The sequence below is a fragment of the Salvelinus namaycush genome, chromosome 31, assembly GCF_016432855.1.
Source record: "Salvelinus namaycush isolate Seneca chromosome 31, SaNama_1.0, whole genome shotgun sequence".
Taxonomy (NCBI): Eukaryota; Metazoa; Chordata; class Actinopteri; order Salmoniformes; family Salmonidae; genus Salvelinus; species Salvelinus namaycush.
In genome coordinates, this window is record NC_052337.1 from 32333334 (window position 1) to 32350774 (window position 17441).

Consider the following 17441-nt stretch of genomic DNA (forward strand, 5'->3'; position numbering starts at 1 on the left):
TCGCAGAGTACGACCCTGCCTCACACAGGAAGCGGCGCAGGTCCTAATCCAGGCACTTGTCATCTCCCGTCTGGATTACTGCAACTCGCTGTTGGCTGGGCTCCCTGCCTGTGCCATTAAACCCCTACAACTCATCCAGAACGCCGCAGCCCGTCTGGTGTTCAACCTTCCCAAGTTCTCTCACGTCACCCGGCTCCTCCGCTCTCTCCACTGGCTTCCAGTTGAAGCTCGCATCCGCTACAAGACCATGGTGCTTGCCTACGGAGCTGTGAGGGGAACGGCACCTCCGTACCTTCAGGCTCTGATCAGGCCCTACACCCAAACAAGGGCACTGCGTTCATCCACCTCTGGCCTGCTCGCCTCCCTACCTCTGAGGAAGTACAGTTCCCACTCAGCCCAGTCAAAACTGTTCGCTGCTCTGGCACCCCAATGGTGGAACAAACTCCCTCACGACGCCAGGTCAGCGGAGTCAATCACCACCTTCCGGAGACACCTGAAACCCCACCTCTTTAAGGAATACCTAGGATAGGATAAAGTAATCCTTCTACCCCCCCCCCCCCTTAAAAGAGTTAGATGCACTATTGTAAAGTGGTTGTTCCACTGGATATCATAAGGTGAATGCACCAATTTGTAAGTCGCTCTGGATAAGAGCGTCTGCTAAATGACTTAAATGTAAATGTAAGTAATTTTGTTCAATTAATTCCAGACAGATTATTTCACTTATAATTCACAGTATCACAATTCCAGTGGGTCAGAAGTTTACATACACTAAGTTGTGACTGTGCCTTTAAACAGCTTGGAAAATTCCAGAAAATAATGTCATGGCTTTAGAAGCTTCTGATAGGGCTAATTGACGTAATTTGAGTCAATTGGAGTTGTACCTGTGGATGTATTTCAAGGCCTACCTTCAAACTCAGTGCCTCGTTGCTCGACATCATGGGAAAATCAAAAGAAATCAGCCAAGACCTCAGAAAAAAATTGTAGACCTCCACAAGTCTGGAAATTGATCCCAAGGATGAAACAAACGCCTGAAGGTACCACATTCATCTGTACAAACAATAGTACGCAAGTATAAACACCATGGGACCACGCAGCCGTCATACTTCTCAGGAAGAAGACGAGTTCTGTCTCCTAGAGATTAACGTACTTTGGTGCGAAAAGTGCAAATCAATCCCAGAACAACTGCAAAGAACCTTGAGAAGATGCTTGAGGAAACAGGTACAAAAGTATCCATGTCCACAGTAAAACAAGTCCTATATCGACATTACCTGAAAGGCCGCTCAGCAAGAAAGAAGCCACTGCTCCAAAACCGCCATTAAAAACGCCAGACTACGGTTTGCAACTGCACATGGGGACAAAGATCGTAATTTTTGGAGAAATGTCCTCTGGTCTGATGAAACAAAAATAGAACTTGTTGGCCATAATGACCATCATTGTGTTTGGAGGAAAAAGGGGGAGGCTTGCAAGCCGAAGAACACCATCCCAACCGTGAAGCACAGGGATGGCAGCATGTTGTGGGGGTGCTTTGCTGCAAGATGGACTGGTGCACTTCACAAAATAGATGGCATAATGAGGGAGGAAAATTATGTGGATATATTGAAGCAACATCTCAAGACATCAGTCAGGAAGTTAAAGCTTGGTTGCAAATGGGTCTTCCAAATGGACAATGACCCTAAGCATACTTCCAAAGTTGTGGCAAAATGGCTTAAGGACAACAAAGTCAAGGTATTGGAGTGGCCATCACAAAGCCCAGACCTCAATCCTATAGAGAATTTGTGGACAGAACTGAAAAAGCATGTGCGAGCAAGGAGGCCTACAAACCTGACTCAGTTACACCAGCTCTGTCAGGAGGGATGGGCCAAAATTCACCCAACTTATTGTGGGAAGCTTGTGGAAGGCTACCCGAAAGGTTTGACCCAAGTTAAACAATTTAAAGGCAATGCTACCAAATACTAATTGAGTGTATGTAAACTTCTGACCCACTAGGAATGTGATGAAAGAAATAAAAGCTGAAATAAATAATCCTCCTCTATTATTCTGACTTTTCACATTCTTAAAATAAATTGGTGATTCTAACTGACCTAAGATAGGGAATGTTTACTATGATTAAATGTCAGGAATTGTGAAAAACTAAGTTTAAATGTATTTGGCTAAGGTGTATGTAAACTTTCGACTTCAACTGTATATACTCTATTCTACTGTATTTTAGTCAATGTCACTCCGACATTGCTTGTCATAATATTTATATATTTCTTAATTCCATTATTTTACTTTTAGATGTGTGTTTATTGTTATGAATTGTTAGATATTACTGCACTGTTGGAGCTAGGAACACCAGCATGTCGCTACACCCGTATACTAACATCTGCTAAATATGTGTGTGTGTGACCAATAAAAGTGTATTATATGTAGGGACTGAAAAAGCACGGTGCACAAATCATACCGGGTGTGGATTTTCCTTCGATTAGGCTATTTAAGTTCAATCAGTAAACAATGGGCTGAACTAGTGTTGACAGCAAGCATAAGAACACCTGTGATATTGTTCTCCATAATACCCATCCTGGTACCTGGGACCATGACTAGGTCCAAAGATACAGTAGATTGACCCCAGAAGTTCTCCCTACCTGGGCTTCATTGGCGATGCGTGGAGGCACCTCGATACCAATCTTTGTTAGCTCCCGGTCCTTGTAGCGGCCGTACTGGTCGTATCCCATGTAGCCTCCGCCAGTGGCGATGAGGAGAGTAAAGGGCCTGCTGCGAGCCTGAAGGCCGAGAGAGGCTGCATTGAACCGCTGTCGCCCTGCACCATGCATATAACACAAGGGTAATATTAGGAACAGTTACAGTTCTTTCCATAACAAGTCTTGCATATTCAGTACCAGTCAAAGGTTTGGACACACCTACTCATTCAAGGGTTTTTCTTTATTTTTACTATTTTCTACATTGTAGAATAATAGTGAAGACATCAAAACTATGAGATAACACATATGGAATCATGTAGTACCCCCCCCCAAAAAAAGTGTTAAACAAATCAAAATAGAATTCAAATTTTTTATTCTTCAAAAGTAGCCACCTTTTGCCTTGACAGCTTTGTACACTCTTGGCATTCTCTCAACCAGCATCATGAGGTAGTCACCTGGAATGCATTTCAACTAACAGGTGTGCCTTGTTAAAAGTACATTTGTGGAATTTCTTTCCTTAATGCGTTTTGAGTCAATCAGTTGTATTGTGACATGGTAGGGGTGGGTATACAGAAGATAGCCCTATTTGGTAAAAAACGAAGTCCATATTATGGCAAGTACAGCTCAAATGAGCAAAGAGAAACAGTCCATCATTCCTTTAAGATATGGTCAGTCAATCCGGAACATTTCAAGAACTGCAGTCGCAAAAACCATCATGCGCTATGATAAAACTGGCTCTCATGAGGGCCACCACAGGAAAGGAAGACCCAGAGTTACCTCTGCTGCAGAGAATAAGTTCATTAGAATTACCAGCCTCAGAAATTACAGCCCAAATAAATGCTTCACAGAGTTCGAGTAACAGACACATCTCAACTGTTCAGTGGAGACTGCGGCGTGAAATCAGGCCTTCATGGTCGAATTGCTGCAAAGAAACCACTACTAAAAGGACACCAATAATAAGAAGAGACTTGCTTGGGCCAAGAAACATGAGCAATGGACATTAGACCAGTGGAAATCTGTCCTTTGGTCTGATGAGGCCAAATGTGAAATTTTTGGTTCCAACCGCCGTGTCTTTGTGAGACGCAGAGTAGGTGAACAGATGATCTCCACATGTGTAGTTCCCATGTGAAGCATGGAGGTGGTGTGATGGTGCTTTGCTGGTGAAACTGTGTGCTTTATTTAGAATCCAAGGCACACTTAACCAGCGTGGCTACCACAGCATTCTGCAGCGATATGCCATCCCATCTGGTTTGCGCTTAGTGGGACTATCATTTGTTTTTCAACAGGACAACGACCCAACACTCATCCAGGCTGTGTAAGGGATATTTGACCAAGGAGGAGTGATGGAGCGGTGCATCAGATGACCTGGCCTGGATGTCATTTGGATGTCATTTTCATGGACCGATGCAACTACTCAACGTTTTCCCAAGCTATGCTAACCTCCCTCCACAGCAACCATCTGAACCAGAATGATGCCTGGGCAGTGGTCACGGATAATGCCTCCTACTGCCTGAAGGCATACAAGGAGGTTCTGAAAGAAGTGATGCCCAACAGTGTCCATGTAACCTGTCTCTGCCATGTTATCAATATGGTGGGTGAGACCTGGCAACACTACAAATACTTCTCTGAAGTTGTGACATGGAAAGAGAAGATGGGTGAGCTTCCTCATTATGAAGGAGTTTGTGCAGGCCAAGGCTCCTCCTGAAGCAGTGAGCTCCAGTTGGAATAGCTGGTTTGAGGCAGTGAAGTACCATGCAGAGCATGTTCATCTGTACAGAGTTTTTGTTGGCAGAAAAGTTATCATCCCAGGCAGTCACAAACATCCTCAGCCAGCTGGAAACAGAGGAGAAGGTTGCTGCATTGTAAACTAGATTCTTGCATTACTTTTTTTCAATTTATAATGAAACACTTAGTAGAACTCTGTATTGAAGCACTTGACTTGATAAAAAAATAGTGCACTGTTGTGTTGCATCATTACACATTTACTGTTATATCTTATTAAATTGTTGACGTTTAATTCATTCATATTAATAGACATTCTTTCTGATGATAAAATTAGCGTAAATCGTAAAACACAGAATTCCAGAAAAATGTCAACAAAAAAAACAAAATTTGGAAAAGAATAAAACAGATTTCAAAGGGCCCTAGGAAAAGCAGCCAAAATGTGCTCAGCATATGTGGGAACGCCTTCAAGACTGTTGGAAAAGCATAGATAATGCCAAGAGTGCGCAAAGCTGTCATCAAGGCAAAGGGTGGCTACTATGAAAAATCTAAAATATTTTGATTTGATTAACACTTTTTTTGGTTACCACATGATTCCATGTGTTATTTCATAGTTTTGATGTCTTCACTATTATTCTACAATGTAGAAAACAGTACAAATAAAGAAAATCCCTTGAATGAGTAGGTGTCCAAACTTTTGACTGGTACTGTATATATTTTTATCATAATTCCTACTGTAGCTAAATGTGCACGTCATGTTATTATAAATAAACCATAGAACCTGGTAGACTAATTACTGAGTTGAGACAATGGCCTAGGCTACTCGCTGGATAGTGTGATAGAGTTGACTCACAAATTATGTAATTATTTGTGTCTGTAAAAGTTTTTACTGATAATGTACTGGCTAGAATGAGAGAAGCTCTAATATGAACAATTAATAGACCAGTGTTTGGCAATCCCACAGCCCAGGGTGGTTGCGCCAAACGTAGAATAATATCTAGGCCTAACAATTTATGTCTCGATTATTTTTGCATCAATTCACACTGAAACCATTGTGGTGTAATCAGAGGTGTAGTAGAGGGTAAATGTTTACCAACCTTTTGTTATTTTGCACAAGCATTTACACACATTTTTTACCCACTACATTACTGCGTGTAATCCATTAGCGCACAACTTAAGACTCAAATGTCTTGTAAAATATAAAAAATATATGGCTTTGTCAAAAGAATACTATAGCAACTGATTGATACACCTACTAAGGCCGTTGGAATGTTCAGTAAGTTGGTACTACAATTTGCACCTCAGTTTCTGAATTTTCTACATTGGTGTCAGAGGAGAGATGGCGCCCCTGTGACGCCATTGGAGTAATGCACTAGTAAGGGTCTGAAGGTGTTTTAAAGAGAGTTTAAGTGATACAGGATAGCAGTAATGCCACTTTACTTTTGGTTAACACACTACTTACTACCACTGAGCATGTTCATCTTATTAGCACAGAGACTAATGGGAATGTAGTCTAAGAGTGTTTGACAGCCCCAGTCACCATGTTGGTTGTAAAAGCCTGGGTCTTGTCTGGGACTGTTGTGTGAGGATGTCAGTGTGAAACTCACCACTGGATAATGAACGCCATGGCCCTGGATGAAACTGTCCGGCTCCTTGTGCTCTGAAGTGGAGCCAGCCACTGCAGGCGGACAGAAGAAGCACATACTCTAGTTATATATTTCAATAACTATCCCAATACCACATTAAGAGATCGGAGATACAATATACAGTACCGGTCAAAAGGTTTTTCTTTATTTTTACTATTTTCTACATTGTAGAATAATAGTGAAGACATCAAAACTATGGAATAACACATATGGAATCATGTAGTAACAAAAAAAAGTGTTCAACAAATCAAAATATTTTAGATTATTCAAAGTCCCTCAACCAGCTTCACGAGGAATGCTTTCCCAACCATCTTGAAGGAGTTCCCACATATGCTGAGCACTTGTTGGCTGCTTTTCGTTCATTCTGCGGTCCAACACAACCCAAACCATCTCAATTGGGTTGAGGTCAGATGACTGTGGAGGCCAGGTCATCTGATGCAGCACTCCATCACTCTCCTTGGTCAAATAACCCTTACACAGCCTGGAGGGGTGTTGAGTCATTGTCCTGTTGAAAAACAAACGATAGTCCCACTAAGCGCAAACCAGATGGGATGGCGTATCACTGCAGAATGCTGTGGTAGCCATGCTGGTTATAAGGGTGCAATGAATTCTAAATAAATCACACAGTGTCACCAGCAAAGCACCACCACACCTCCTCCTCCATGCTTCACGGTGGGAACCACACATGCGGAGATTATCCGTTCACATGCTCTGCGTCTCACAAAGGCACACTAGTTGGAAACAAAAATCTCAAATTTGGACTTCCACTGACAAATCCACTGAAATCCACTGGTTGAATGTCCATTGCTCATGTTTCTTGGCCCAAGCAAGTCTCTTCTTATTGGTGTCCTTTAGTAGTGGTTTCTTTGCAGCAATTTGACCATAAAGGCCTGATTCACGCAGTCTCCTTTGAACAGTTGATGTTGAGACTGGAGATGCACAATATATCGGTGAATATATCGGAATCGGACGATATTAGCTAAAAATGACAACATCGGCTCGATGTCTAGTTTAACGCCAATGTGCAAAACCGATGTCAAAGCTGACGTGCATACCTATATAATGTAGGTACATGATGTAATGATGCCACGTAAAATGTAGCGCTACACAGCATTCCTAACCTAGCCCACAATGTCTGCTGTGCAGAGCAAGCAATCAACAAGTCCAGCAGTCATTTGAAAGAGTAAGAACATTTCAGCGAAACAACTCAAACGCGAAATCCATTAAAGCCAAGATAATGGAACTAATTTCCCTTGACAATAAACCGTTCTCTGTCGTGGGTGATGTTGGCCTTCGCCAACTGGTACACACTACCAAGTGCACTATTTTTCAGATGTTGCCCTACCGGAGTTACACAGTAATAGCGTCACTTCACGACTGACATTTGGACCAGAGATATCAGCCCCAATGAGCATGTCGAGTCTGACAGCATAGTGGGTTGTCGAGGATTTCGTACTGAGGAAAGTCATATTACATGCTCATGAATGTGCTGGTTGTCATACCGCTGCTGCCCTTTTTGAAATTTGGAAACATGAAAACACTAGCTAACTCCATTCGAACAACTGACTCGAGAAATAAGCTCATCAACTACGCCTGCAGCAGACGTGATACCCTCTGTCATGCATTGAAACGCCTGCTCCTCAAAACTGCCGACACAGGCTATGAACAAGCGATTCGGTGGCATTCTCCCTTTACTGTGTCTGTGCCTCGACCTAGCCTGCCAGCTTAGTGGAGTCTGCCACTAGCACAGTCAGTGTAGGCAGCTCAGCTATCCCCATTGAGACCGTGTCTGTGCCTCGACCTAGGGCAAAACTAAACATGGCGGTGTTCGCCTTAGCAATCTCATTAGAATAAATACCTCCTCCATTCCTGCCATTATTGAAAGAGATCGTGACACCTCACATCTTAAAATAGGGCTACTTAATGTTAGATCCCTCACTTCAAAGGCAGTTATAGTCAATGAACTTACCACTGATCATAATCTTGATGTGATTGGCCAGACTGAAACATGGCTTAAGCCTGATGAATTTACTGTGTTAAATGAGACCTCACCCCCTGGTTACACTAGTGACCATATCCCCCGTGCATCCCGCAAAGGCGGAGGTGTTGCTACCATTTACGATAGCAAATTTCAATTTACTAAAAATAAAATGACGTTTTCATCTTTTGAGCTTCTAGTCATGAAATCTATGCAGCCTACTCAATCACTTTTTATAGCTACTGTTTACAGGCCTCCTGGGCCATATACAGCATTCCTCACTGAGTTCCCTGAATTCCTATCAGACCTTGTAGTCATAGCAGATATTCTAATTTTTGGTGATTTTAATATTCACATGGAAAAGTTCACAGACCCACTCCAAAAGGCTTTCGGAGCCATCATCGACTCAGTGGATTTTGTCCAATACGTCTCTGGACCTACTCACTGTCCCAGTCATACTCTGGACCTAGTTTTGTTCCATGGAATAAATGTTGTGGATCTTAATGTTTTTCCTCAATCCTGGACTATCGGACCACCATTTTATTATGTTTGCAATCGCAACAAATAATCTGCTCAGACCCCAACCAAGGAGCATCAAAAGTCGTGCTATAAATTCTCAGAAAACCCAAAGATTCCTTAATGCCCTTCCAGACTCCCTCTGCCTACCCAAGGACGTCAGAGGACAAAAATCAGTTAACCACCTAACTGAGGAACTCAATTTAACCTTGCGCAATACCCTAGATGCAGTTGCACCCCTAAAAACATTTGTCATAAGAAACTAGCTCCCTGGTATACAGAAATTACCTGAGCTCTGAAGCAAGCTTCCAGAAAATTGGAACGGAAATGGCGCCACACCAAACTGGAAGTCTTCCGACTAGCTTGGAAAGACAGTACCGTGCAGTATCGAAGAGCCCTCACCGCTGCTCGATCATCCTATTTTTCCAACTTAATTGAGGAAAATAAGAACAATCCGAAATGTATTTTTGATACTGTCGCAAAGCTAACTAAAAAGCAGCATTCCCCAAGAGAGGATGGCTTTCACTTCAGCAGTAACAAATTCATGAACTTCTTTGAGGAAAAGATCATGATCATTAGAAAGCAAATGATGGACTCCTCTTTAAATCGGCGTATTCCTCCAAAGCTCAGTTGTCCTGAGACTGCACAACTCTGCCAGGACCTAGGATCCAGAGAGACACTCAAATGATTTAGTACTATATCTCTTGACACAATGATGAAAATAATCATGGCCTCTAAACCTTCAAGCTGCATACTGGACCCTATTCCAACTAAACTACTGAAAGAGCTGCTTCCTGTGCTTGGCCCTCCTATGTTGAACATAATAAACGGCTCTCTATCCACCGGATGTGTACCAAACTCACTAAAAAAGTGGCAGTAATAAAGCCTCTCTTGAAAAAGCCAAACCTTGACCCAGAAAATATAAAAAAACTAAAATCGGCCTATATCGAATCTCCCATTCCTCTCAATTTTTAGAAAAAGCTGTTGCACCGCAACTCACTGCCTTCCTGAAGACAAACAATGTATACGAAATGCTTCAGTCTGGTTTTAGACTCCATCATAGCACTGAGACTACACTTGTGAAGGTGGTAAATGACCTTTTAATGGCGTCAGACCAAGGCTCTGCATCTGTCCTCGTGCTCCTAGACCTTAGTGCTGCTTTTGATACCATCGATCACCACATTCTTTTGGAGAGATTGGAAACCCAAATTGGTCTACACGGACAAGTTCTGGCCTGGTTTACATCTTATCTGTCGGAAAGATATCAGTTTGTCTCTGTGAATGGTTTGTCCTCTGACAAATCAACTGTACATTTCGGTGTTCCTCAAGGTTCCGTTTTAGGACCACTATTGTTTTCACTATATATTTTACCTCTTGGGGATGTCATTCGGAAACATAATGTTAACTTTCACTGCTATGCGGATGACACACAGCTGTACATTTCAAAGAAACATGGTGAAGCCCCAAAATTGCCCTCGCTAGAAGCCTGTGTTTCAGACATAAGGAAGTGGATGGCTGCAAACTTTCTACTTTTAAACTCGGACAAAACAGAGATGCTTGTTCTAGGTCCCAAGAAACAAAGAGATCTTCTGTTGAATCTGACAATTAATCTTGATGGTTGTACAGTCGTTTCAAATAAAACTGTGAAGGACCTCGGCGTCACTCTGGACCCTGATCTCTCTTTTGACGAAAATATCAAGACTGTTTCAAGGACAGCTTTTTTCCATCTACGTAACATTGCAAAAATCAGAAACTTTCTGTCCAAAAATGATGCAGAAGAATTAATCCATGCTTTTGTTACGTCTAGGTTAGACTACTGCAATGCTCTACTTTCCGGCTACCCGGATAAAGCACAAAATAAACTTCAGTTAGTGCTAAATACGGCTGCTAGAATCCTGACTAGAACCAAAAAATGTGATCATATTACTCCAGTGCTAGCCTCCCTACATTGGCTTCCTGTTAAGGCAAGGGCTGATTTCAAGGTTTTACTGCTAACCTACAAAGCATTACATGGGCTTGCTCCTACCTATCTTTCCGATTTGGTCCTGCCGTACATACCTACACGTACGCTACGGTCACAAGACGCAGGCCTCCTAATTATCCCTAGAATTTCTAAGCAAACAGCTGGAGGCAGGGCTTTCTCCTATAGAGCTCCATTTTTATGGAATGGTCTGCCTACCCATGTGAGAGACGCAGACTCGGTCTCAACCTTTAAGTCTTTACTGAAGACTCATCTCTTCAGTAGGTCATATGATTGAGTGTAGTCTGGCCCAGGAGTGTGAAGGTGAACGGAAAGGCTCTGGAGCAACGAACCGCCCTTGCTGTCTCTGCCTGGCCGGTTCCCCTCTCTCCACTGGGATTCTCTGCCACTAACCCTATTACAGGGGCTGAGTCACTGGCTTACTGGTGCTCTTCCATGCCGTCCCTAGGAGGGGTGCGTCACTTGAGTGGGTTGAGTCACTGACGTGATCTTCCTGTCTGGGTTGGCGCCCCCCCTTGGGTTGTGCCGTGGCGGAGATCTTTGTGGGCTATACTCGGCCTTGTCTCAGGATGGTAAGTTGGAAGTTGAAGATATCCCTCTAGTGGTGTGGGGGCTGTGCTTTGGCAAAGTGGGTGGGGTTATATCCTGCCTGTTTGGCCCTGTCCGGGGGTATCATCGGATGGGCCACAGTGTCTCCTGACCCCTCCTGTCTCAGCCTCCAGTATTTATGCTGCAGTAGTTTATGTGTCGGGGGGCTAGGGTCAGTCTGTTATATCTGGAGTACTTCTCCTGTCTTATCCGGTGTCCTGTGTGAATTTAAGTATGCTCTCTCTAATTCTCTCTTTCTGTCTCTCGGAGGACCTGAGCCCTAGGACCATGCCTCAGGACTACCTGGCATGATGACTCCTTGCTGTCCCAGTCCACCTGGCCGTGCTGCTGCTCCAGTTTCAACTGTTCTGCCTGCGGCTATGGAACCCTGACCTGTTCACCGGACGTGCTACCTGTCCCAGACTTGCTGTTTTCAACTCTCTAGAGACAGCAGGAGCGGTAGAGGTACTCTCAATGATAGGCTATGAAAAGCCAACTGACATTTACTCCTGAGGTTCTGACTTGTTGCACCCTCGACAACTACTGTGATTATTATTATTTGACCATGCTGGTCATTTATGAACATTTGAACATCCTGGCCATGTTCTGTTATAATCTCCACCCGGCACAGCCAGAAGAGGACTAGACACCCCTCATAGCCTGGTTCCTCTCTAGGTGTCTTCCTAGGTTTTGGTCTTTCTAGGGAGTTTTTCCTAGCCACCGTGCTTCTACACCTGCATTGCTTGCTGATTGGGGTTTTAGGCTGGGTTTCTGTACAGCACTTTGAGATATCAGCTGATAAAAGAAGGGCTATATAAATACATTTCATTTGATTTCTGTCACCACCATGCTCATGCTATGTACAAGGACCGCTACTTCGATGCAGACAAGAAACAGGGTTTACGTGAAATGTTACATAGTGGGGCAAAAAAGTATTTAGTCAGCCACCAATTGTGCAAGTTCTCCCACTTAAAAAGATGAGAGAGGCCTGTAATTTTCATCATAGGTACACTTCAACTATGACAGACAAAATGAGAAAGAAAAAAAATCCAGAAAATCACATTGTAGGATTTTTAATGAAATTATTTGCAAATTATGGTGGAAAATAAGTATTTGGTCAATAAACTTTTGTTATCTCAATACTTTGTTATATACCCTTTGTTGGCAATGACAGAGGTCAAACGTTTTCTGTAAGTCTTCACAAGGTTTTCACACACTGTTGCTGGTATTTTGGCCCATTCCTCCATGCAGATCTCCTCTAGAGCAGTGATGTTTTGGGGCTGTTGCTGGACAACACGGACTTTCAACTCCCTCCAAAGATTTTCTATGGGGTTGAGATCTGGAGACTGGCTAGGCCACTCCAGGACCTTGAAATGCTTCTTACGAAGCCACTCCTTCGTTGCCCGGCCGGTGTGTTTGGGATCATTGTCATGCTGAAAGACCCAGCCACGTTTCATCTTCAATGCCCTTGCTGATGGAAGGAGGTTTTCACTCAAAATCTCACGATACATGGCCCCATTCATTCTTTCCTTTACACGGATCAGTCGTCCTGGTCCCTTTGCAGAAAATCAGCCCCAAAGCATGATGTTTCCACCCCCATGCTTCACAGTAGGTATGGTGTTCTTTGGATGCAACTCAGCACTCTTTGTCCTCCAAACACGACGAGTTGTGTTTTTACCAAAAAGTTATATTTTGGTTTCATCTGACCATATGACATTCTCCCAATCTTCTTCTGGATCATCCAAATGCTCTCTAGCAAACTTCAGACGGGCCTGGACATGCAGGGGACACGTCTGGCACTGCAGGATTTGAGTCCCTGGCGGCGTAGTGTGTTACTGATGGTAGGCTTTGTTACTTTGGTCCCAGCTCTCTGCAGGTCATTCACTAGGTCCCCCCGTGTGGTTCTGGGATTTTTGCTCACCGTTCTTGTGATCATTTTGACCCCACGGGGTGAGATCTTGCGTGGAGCCCCAGATCGAGGGAGATTATCAGTGGTCTTGTATGTCTTCCATTTCCTAATAATTGCTCCCACAGTTGATTTCTTCAAACCAAGCTGCTTACCTATTGCAGATTCAGTCTTCCCAGCCTAGTGCAGGTCTACAATTTTGTTTGACAGCTCTTTGGTCTTGGCCATAGTGGAGTTTGGAGTGTGACTGTTTGAGGTTGTGGACAGGTGTCTTTTATATTGATAACAAGTTCAAACAGGTGCCATTAATACAGGTAACGAGTGGAGGACAGAGGAGCCTCTTAAAGAAGAAGTTACAGGTCTGTGAGAGCCAGAAATCTTGCTTGTTTGTAGGTGACAAAATACTTATTTTCCACCATAATTTGCAAATAAATTCATAAAAAATCCTACAATGTGATTTTCTGGATTTTTTTTCTAATTTTGTCTGTCATAGTTGAAGTGTACCTTTGATGAAAATTACAGGCCTCTCATCTTTTTAAGTGGGTGAACTTGCACAATTGGTGGCTGACTAAATACTTTTTTGCCCCACTGTACACTGCTGGACAAGATGGAAACGGACACAGTGACAGTGCGCACTAGAGGTCGACCGATTATGATTTTTCAACGTCGATACCAATTATTGGAGGACCAAAAAAGGCCGATACCGATTAAATCGGCCAATTTTTATAATAACATTTACAACAATACTGAATGAACACTTATTTTAACTTAATATAATACATCAATTTAGTCTCAAATAAATAATGAAACATGTTCAATTTGGTTTAAATGATGCAAAAACAAAGTGTTGGAGAAGAAAGTAAAAGTGAAGTTTACTTTTTTTAAGTTCCTTGCTCAGAACATGAGAACATATAAAAGCTGGTGGTTCCTTTTAACATGTCTTCAATATTCCCAGGTAAGAAGTTTTAGGTTGTAGTTATTATAGGACTATTTCTCTCTATAACATTTGTATTTCATATACCTTTGACTATTGGATGTTCTTATAGGCACTTTAGTATTGCCAGTGTAACAGTATAGCTTCCGTCCCTCTCCTCGCCCCTACCTGGGCTTGAACCAGGAACACATCGACAACAGCCACCCTTGAAGCATCGTTACCCATCGCTCCACAAAAGCCGCGGCCCTTGCAGAGCAAGGGGAACAACTACTCCAAGTCTCAGAGTGAGTGACGTCACCGATTGAAACGCTATTAGCGCGCACCTCGCTAACTAGCTAGCCATTTCACATCGGTTACACCAACCTAATCTCGGGAGTTGATAGGCTTGAAGTCATAAACAGCTCAATGCTTGAAGCATTGCGAAGAGCTGCTGGCAAAACGCACGAAAGTGCTGTTTGAATGAATGCGTACGAGCCTGCTGCTGCCTACCAACGCTCAGTCAGACTGCTCTATCAAATATCAAATCATATACTTAATTATAACATAATAACACACAGAAATACGAGCCTTTGGTCATTAATATGGTCGAATCCAGTGAAATACGGAACCGTTCCATATTTTATCTAACGGGTGGCATCCATAAGTCTAAATATTCCTGTTACATTGCACAACCTTCAATGTTATGTCATAATTACGTAAAATTCTGGCAAATTAGTTCGCAACGAGCCAGGCGGCCCAAACTGTTGCATATACCCTGACTCTGCGTGCAATGAACGCAAGAGAAGTGACACAATTTCACCTGGTTAATATTGCCTGCTAACCTGGATTTCTTTTAGCTAAATATGCAGGTTTAAAAATATATACTTCTGTGTATTGATTTTAAGAAAGGCATTGATGTTTATGGTTAGATACAGTCGTGCAACGATTGTGCTTTTTTCGCAAATACGCTTTTGTTAAATCATCCCCCGTTTGGCGAAGTTGGCTGTCTTTGTTAGGAAGAAATAGTCTTCACACAGTTCGCAACGAGCCAGGTTAGGTACACGTTGGAGCAACAACAGTCCTTTTTCGCGAATGCGCACCGCATCGATTATATGCAATGCAGGACACGCTAGATAAACTAGTAATATCATCAACCATGTGTAGTTAACTAGTGATTATGATTGATTGATTGTTTTTTTATAAGACAAGTTAAATGCTAGCTAGCAACTTACCTTGGCTTCTTACTGCATTCGCATAACAGGCAGGCTCCTCGTGGAGTGCAATGTAAGGCAGGTGGTTAGAGCGTTGGACTAGTTAACCGTAAGGTTGCAAGATTGAATCCCTGAGCTGACAATGTAAAAATCTGTTGTTCTGCCCCTGAACAAGGCAGTTAACCCACCGTTCCTAGGCCGTCATTGAAAATATGAATGTGTTCTTAACTGACTTGCCTAGTTAAATAAAGGTTACACACACACCACACTGACCAAAAAGTTATTTTGTTGGAATTTACGTATGTCCCTATTACCAGTAAAACATAATCAGAACCTATTTCTTTCACTTACGTTCTGTGCTGTTTCGTTGTTAATTTGTTTAGTCTTTTTATTCTCAACCAGGAATTCATCATACCTGTCAAGCAGTGAAGTTTCAGCTCTGTCTCTCCGTGGCCTCTCTTCCTCGGTGCGCACTAGAGGTCGACCGATTAATCGGAATGGCCGATTAATTCGGGCCGATTTCAAGTTTTCGTAACAATCTGAATTCGGTATTTTTGGACACCGATTTGGCCGATTTTTAAAAATGTATTTTTAAAACACCTTTATTTAACTAGGCATGTCAGGATCGGTGTCCCTCCCTGCAGGACAGTTGAGCTAACGTAGACTAATGTGATTAGCATGAGGTTGTAAGAAACCAAATAAAATCCCAGAACATAGACATATCTGATATGGGCAGAAAGCTTACATTCTTGTTAATCTAACTGCACTGTCCAATTTACAGTAGCCATTACAGTGAAAGAATACCATGCTATTGTTTGAGGACAGTGCACAATTATGTACTTAAATGTATCAAAAAACCAATTAGGCACATTTGGGCAGTCTTGATACAACATGAACAGATATGCAATGGTTCATTGGATCAGTCTAAAACTTTGCATATTGCTTCCATCTAGTGGCCAAAGTCTAAATTGCACCTGGCTGGAATAATGCATTATGGCTTTACATTTCAAAGATGGTACAAAAAAAACGTTTTTTTCCTGCATTATCTTTTACCAGATCTAAGGTGTTATATTTTCCTACATTAATTTCACATTTCCAAAAACTTCAAAGTGTTTCCTTTCAAATGGTATCAATAATATGCATATCCTCCAGTTAGATTTGGGTATGTCATTTTAGGTGAACATTTAAAAAAAGGGGGGGGGATCCCATTAGGAACAATGACGGCCTACATCGAAGCAGGATGTCTACGTATGGGTGGTCCCGAGAATCAAATCGACTACCCTGGCGTTACAAACACCATACTCTCCCACCAGTTCAAATTTTTGCGCCAAAAGTACATTCATCTTTTTCCTGCCAGCATGGTCGCCAAACCACTAAACTGTTAGTGGCACTGTCACAATGCAGAATCATAACATAGTAGGTGGGGTTGTAAACAACACAAATATTACTGACTAGTAGTAACGTTAGATATAAAATCTTCTTGACACGAGTGACAAGACATTGGCATCATAAGAGCTACTTAGGTGGCTAATGCTAGCCGCAAGAACCTGTGAAGTGAGCAAACCGGTGTTCATTTACTCCCATCAACACAATTATATTATGACTCTTCCAATGGTGTGTAGCCACCATGCATTGGAATAGCAACATCATTCTGCCAAATAAACTTTCACAAGCAAATTACAACATTACCTGCCAATTTTCCTCGCTGTCAGTGGCAGCTGATTACAGCACAACTTTCCTAAGGACGCTGCCATCTTGTGAGTGTGTAGAACGCTCGTGTAAACAACCAATCGGAACTCGGTATTGAGGAAAGCTTCTTCGTCTTCGCAAGACAAATATTAATCCTAGCTGGAGGTCTTTGTCGCCACCTAATGGATTGTGATACTGTAACACTGTGTCTGATTGTGCCAAAGAGTATGGTAAAGATTTGTATAACTAACCCAAGATAGACCACAGCCTGTTGTTTCCTATAGGAGCAAATTAATCATAGTGGGCAGAACGAGCAAGAAGGTGGGCAGAGCCAAGCACGAGCTAGTGAGAGCCTATTGGGGCGTTCTAGCATGTATTTGCATATTTCCGTTAGGGAACGCATACTCTGTGAGGTGCGCGTGTGCCATTTCTTCATTCGCGCTTGCATTCCTTCTAAACAACGACATTTTTAGAAACTTTGAAAAAAGGGTAAAATCTACAGAACTTAGTCCACTCTACTCGTAACGTCTTTTCGTTTTCGAAACAGAAAACTATTCAGATCAAATGTTTAATCGATGGGACAATTTGCAGAATGTCGGGCAAAATCCAT

The 17441-nt window shown here is 42.5% G+C and overlaps 1 protein-coding gene across 1 annotated transcript in view; it reads right to left on the reverse strand.

Annotated features, from left to right (window-relative positions):
* LOC120025557 (phosphatidylserine decarboxylase proenzyme, mitochondrial-like) overlaps positions 1–17046 on the reverse strand; it is a 36398-nt gene extending 19352 nt beyond the window's left edge. Inside the window, exons 1-3 of the mRNA XM_038970116.1 lie at positions 16832–17046; positions 6011–6081; positions 2625–2800 (exon numbers count right to left, since the gene is read on the reverse strand). Of these exons, the coding sequence (XP_038826044.1) occupies positions 2625–2800; positions 6011–6081; positions 16832–16896 (312 nt within the window). The 5' untranslated portion in view covers positions 16897–17046. The remainder of the gene's footprint in view (positions 1–2624; positions 2801–6010; positions 6082–16831) is intronic.
* Positions 17047–17441: the final 395 nt, after the last annotated feature.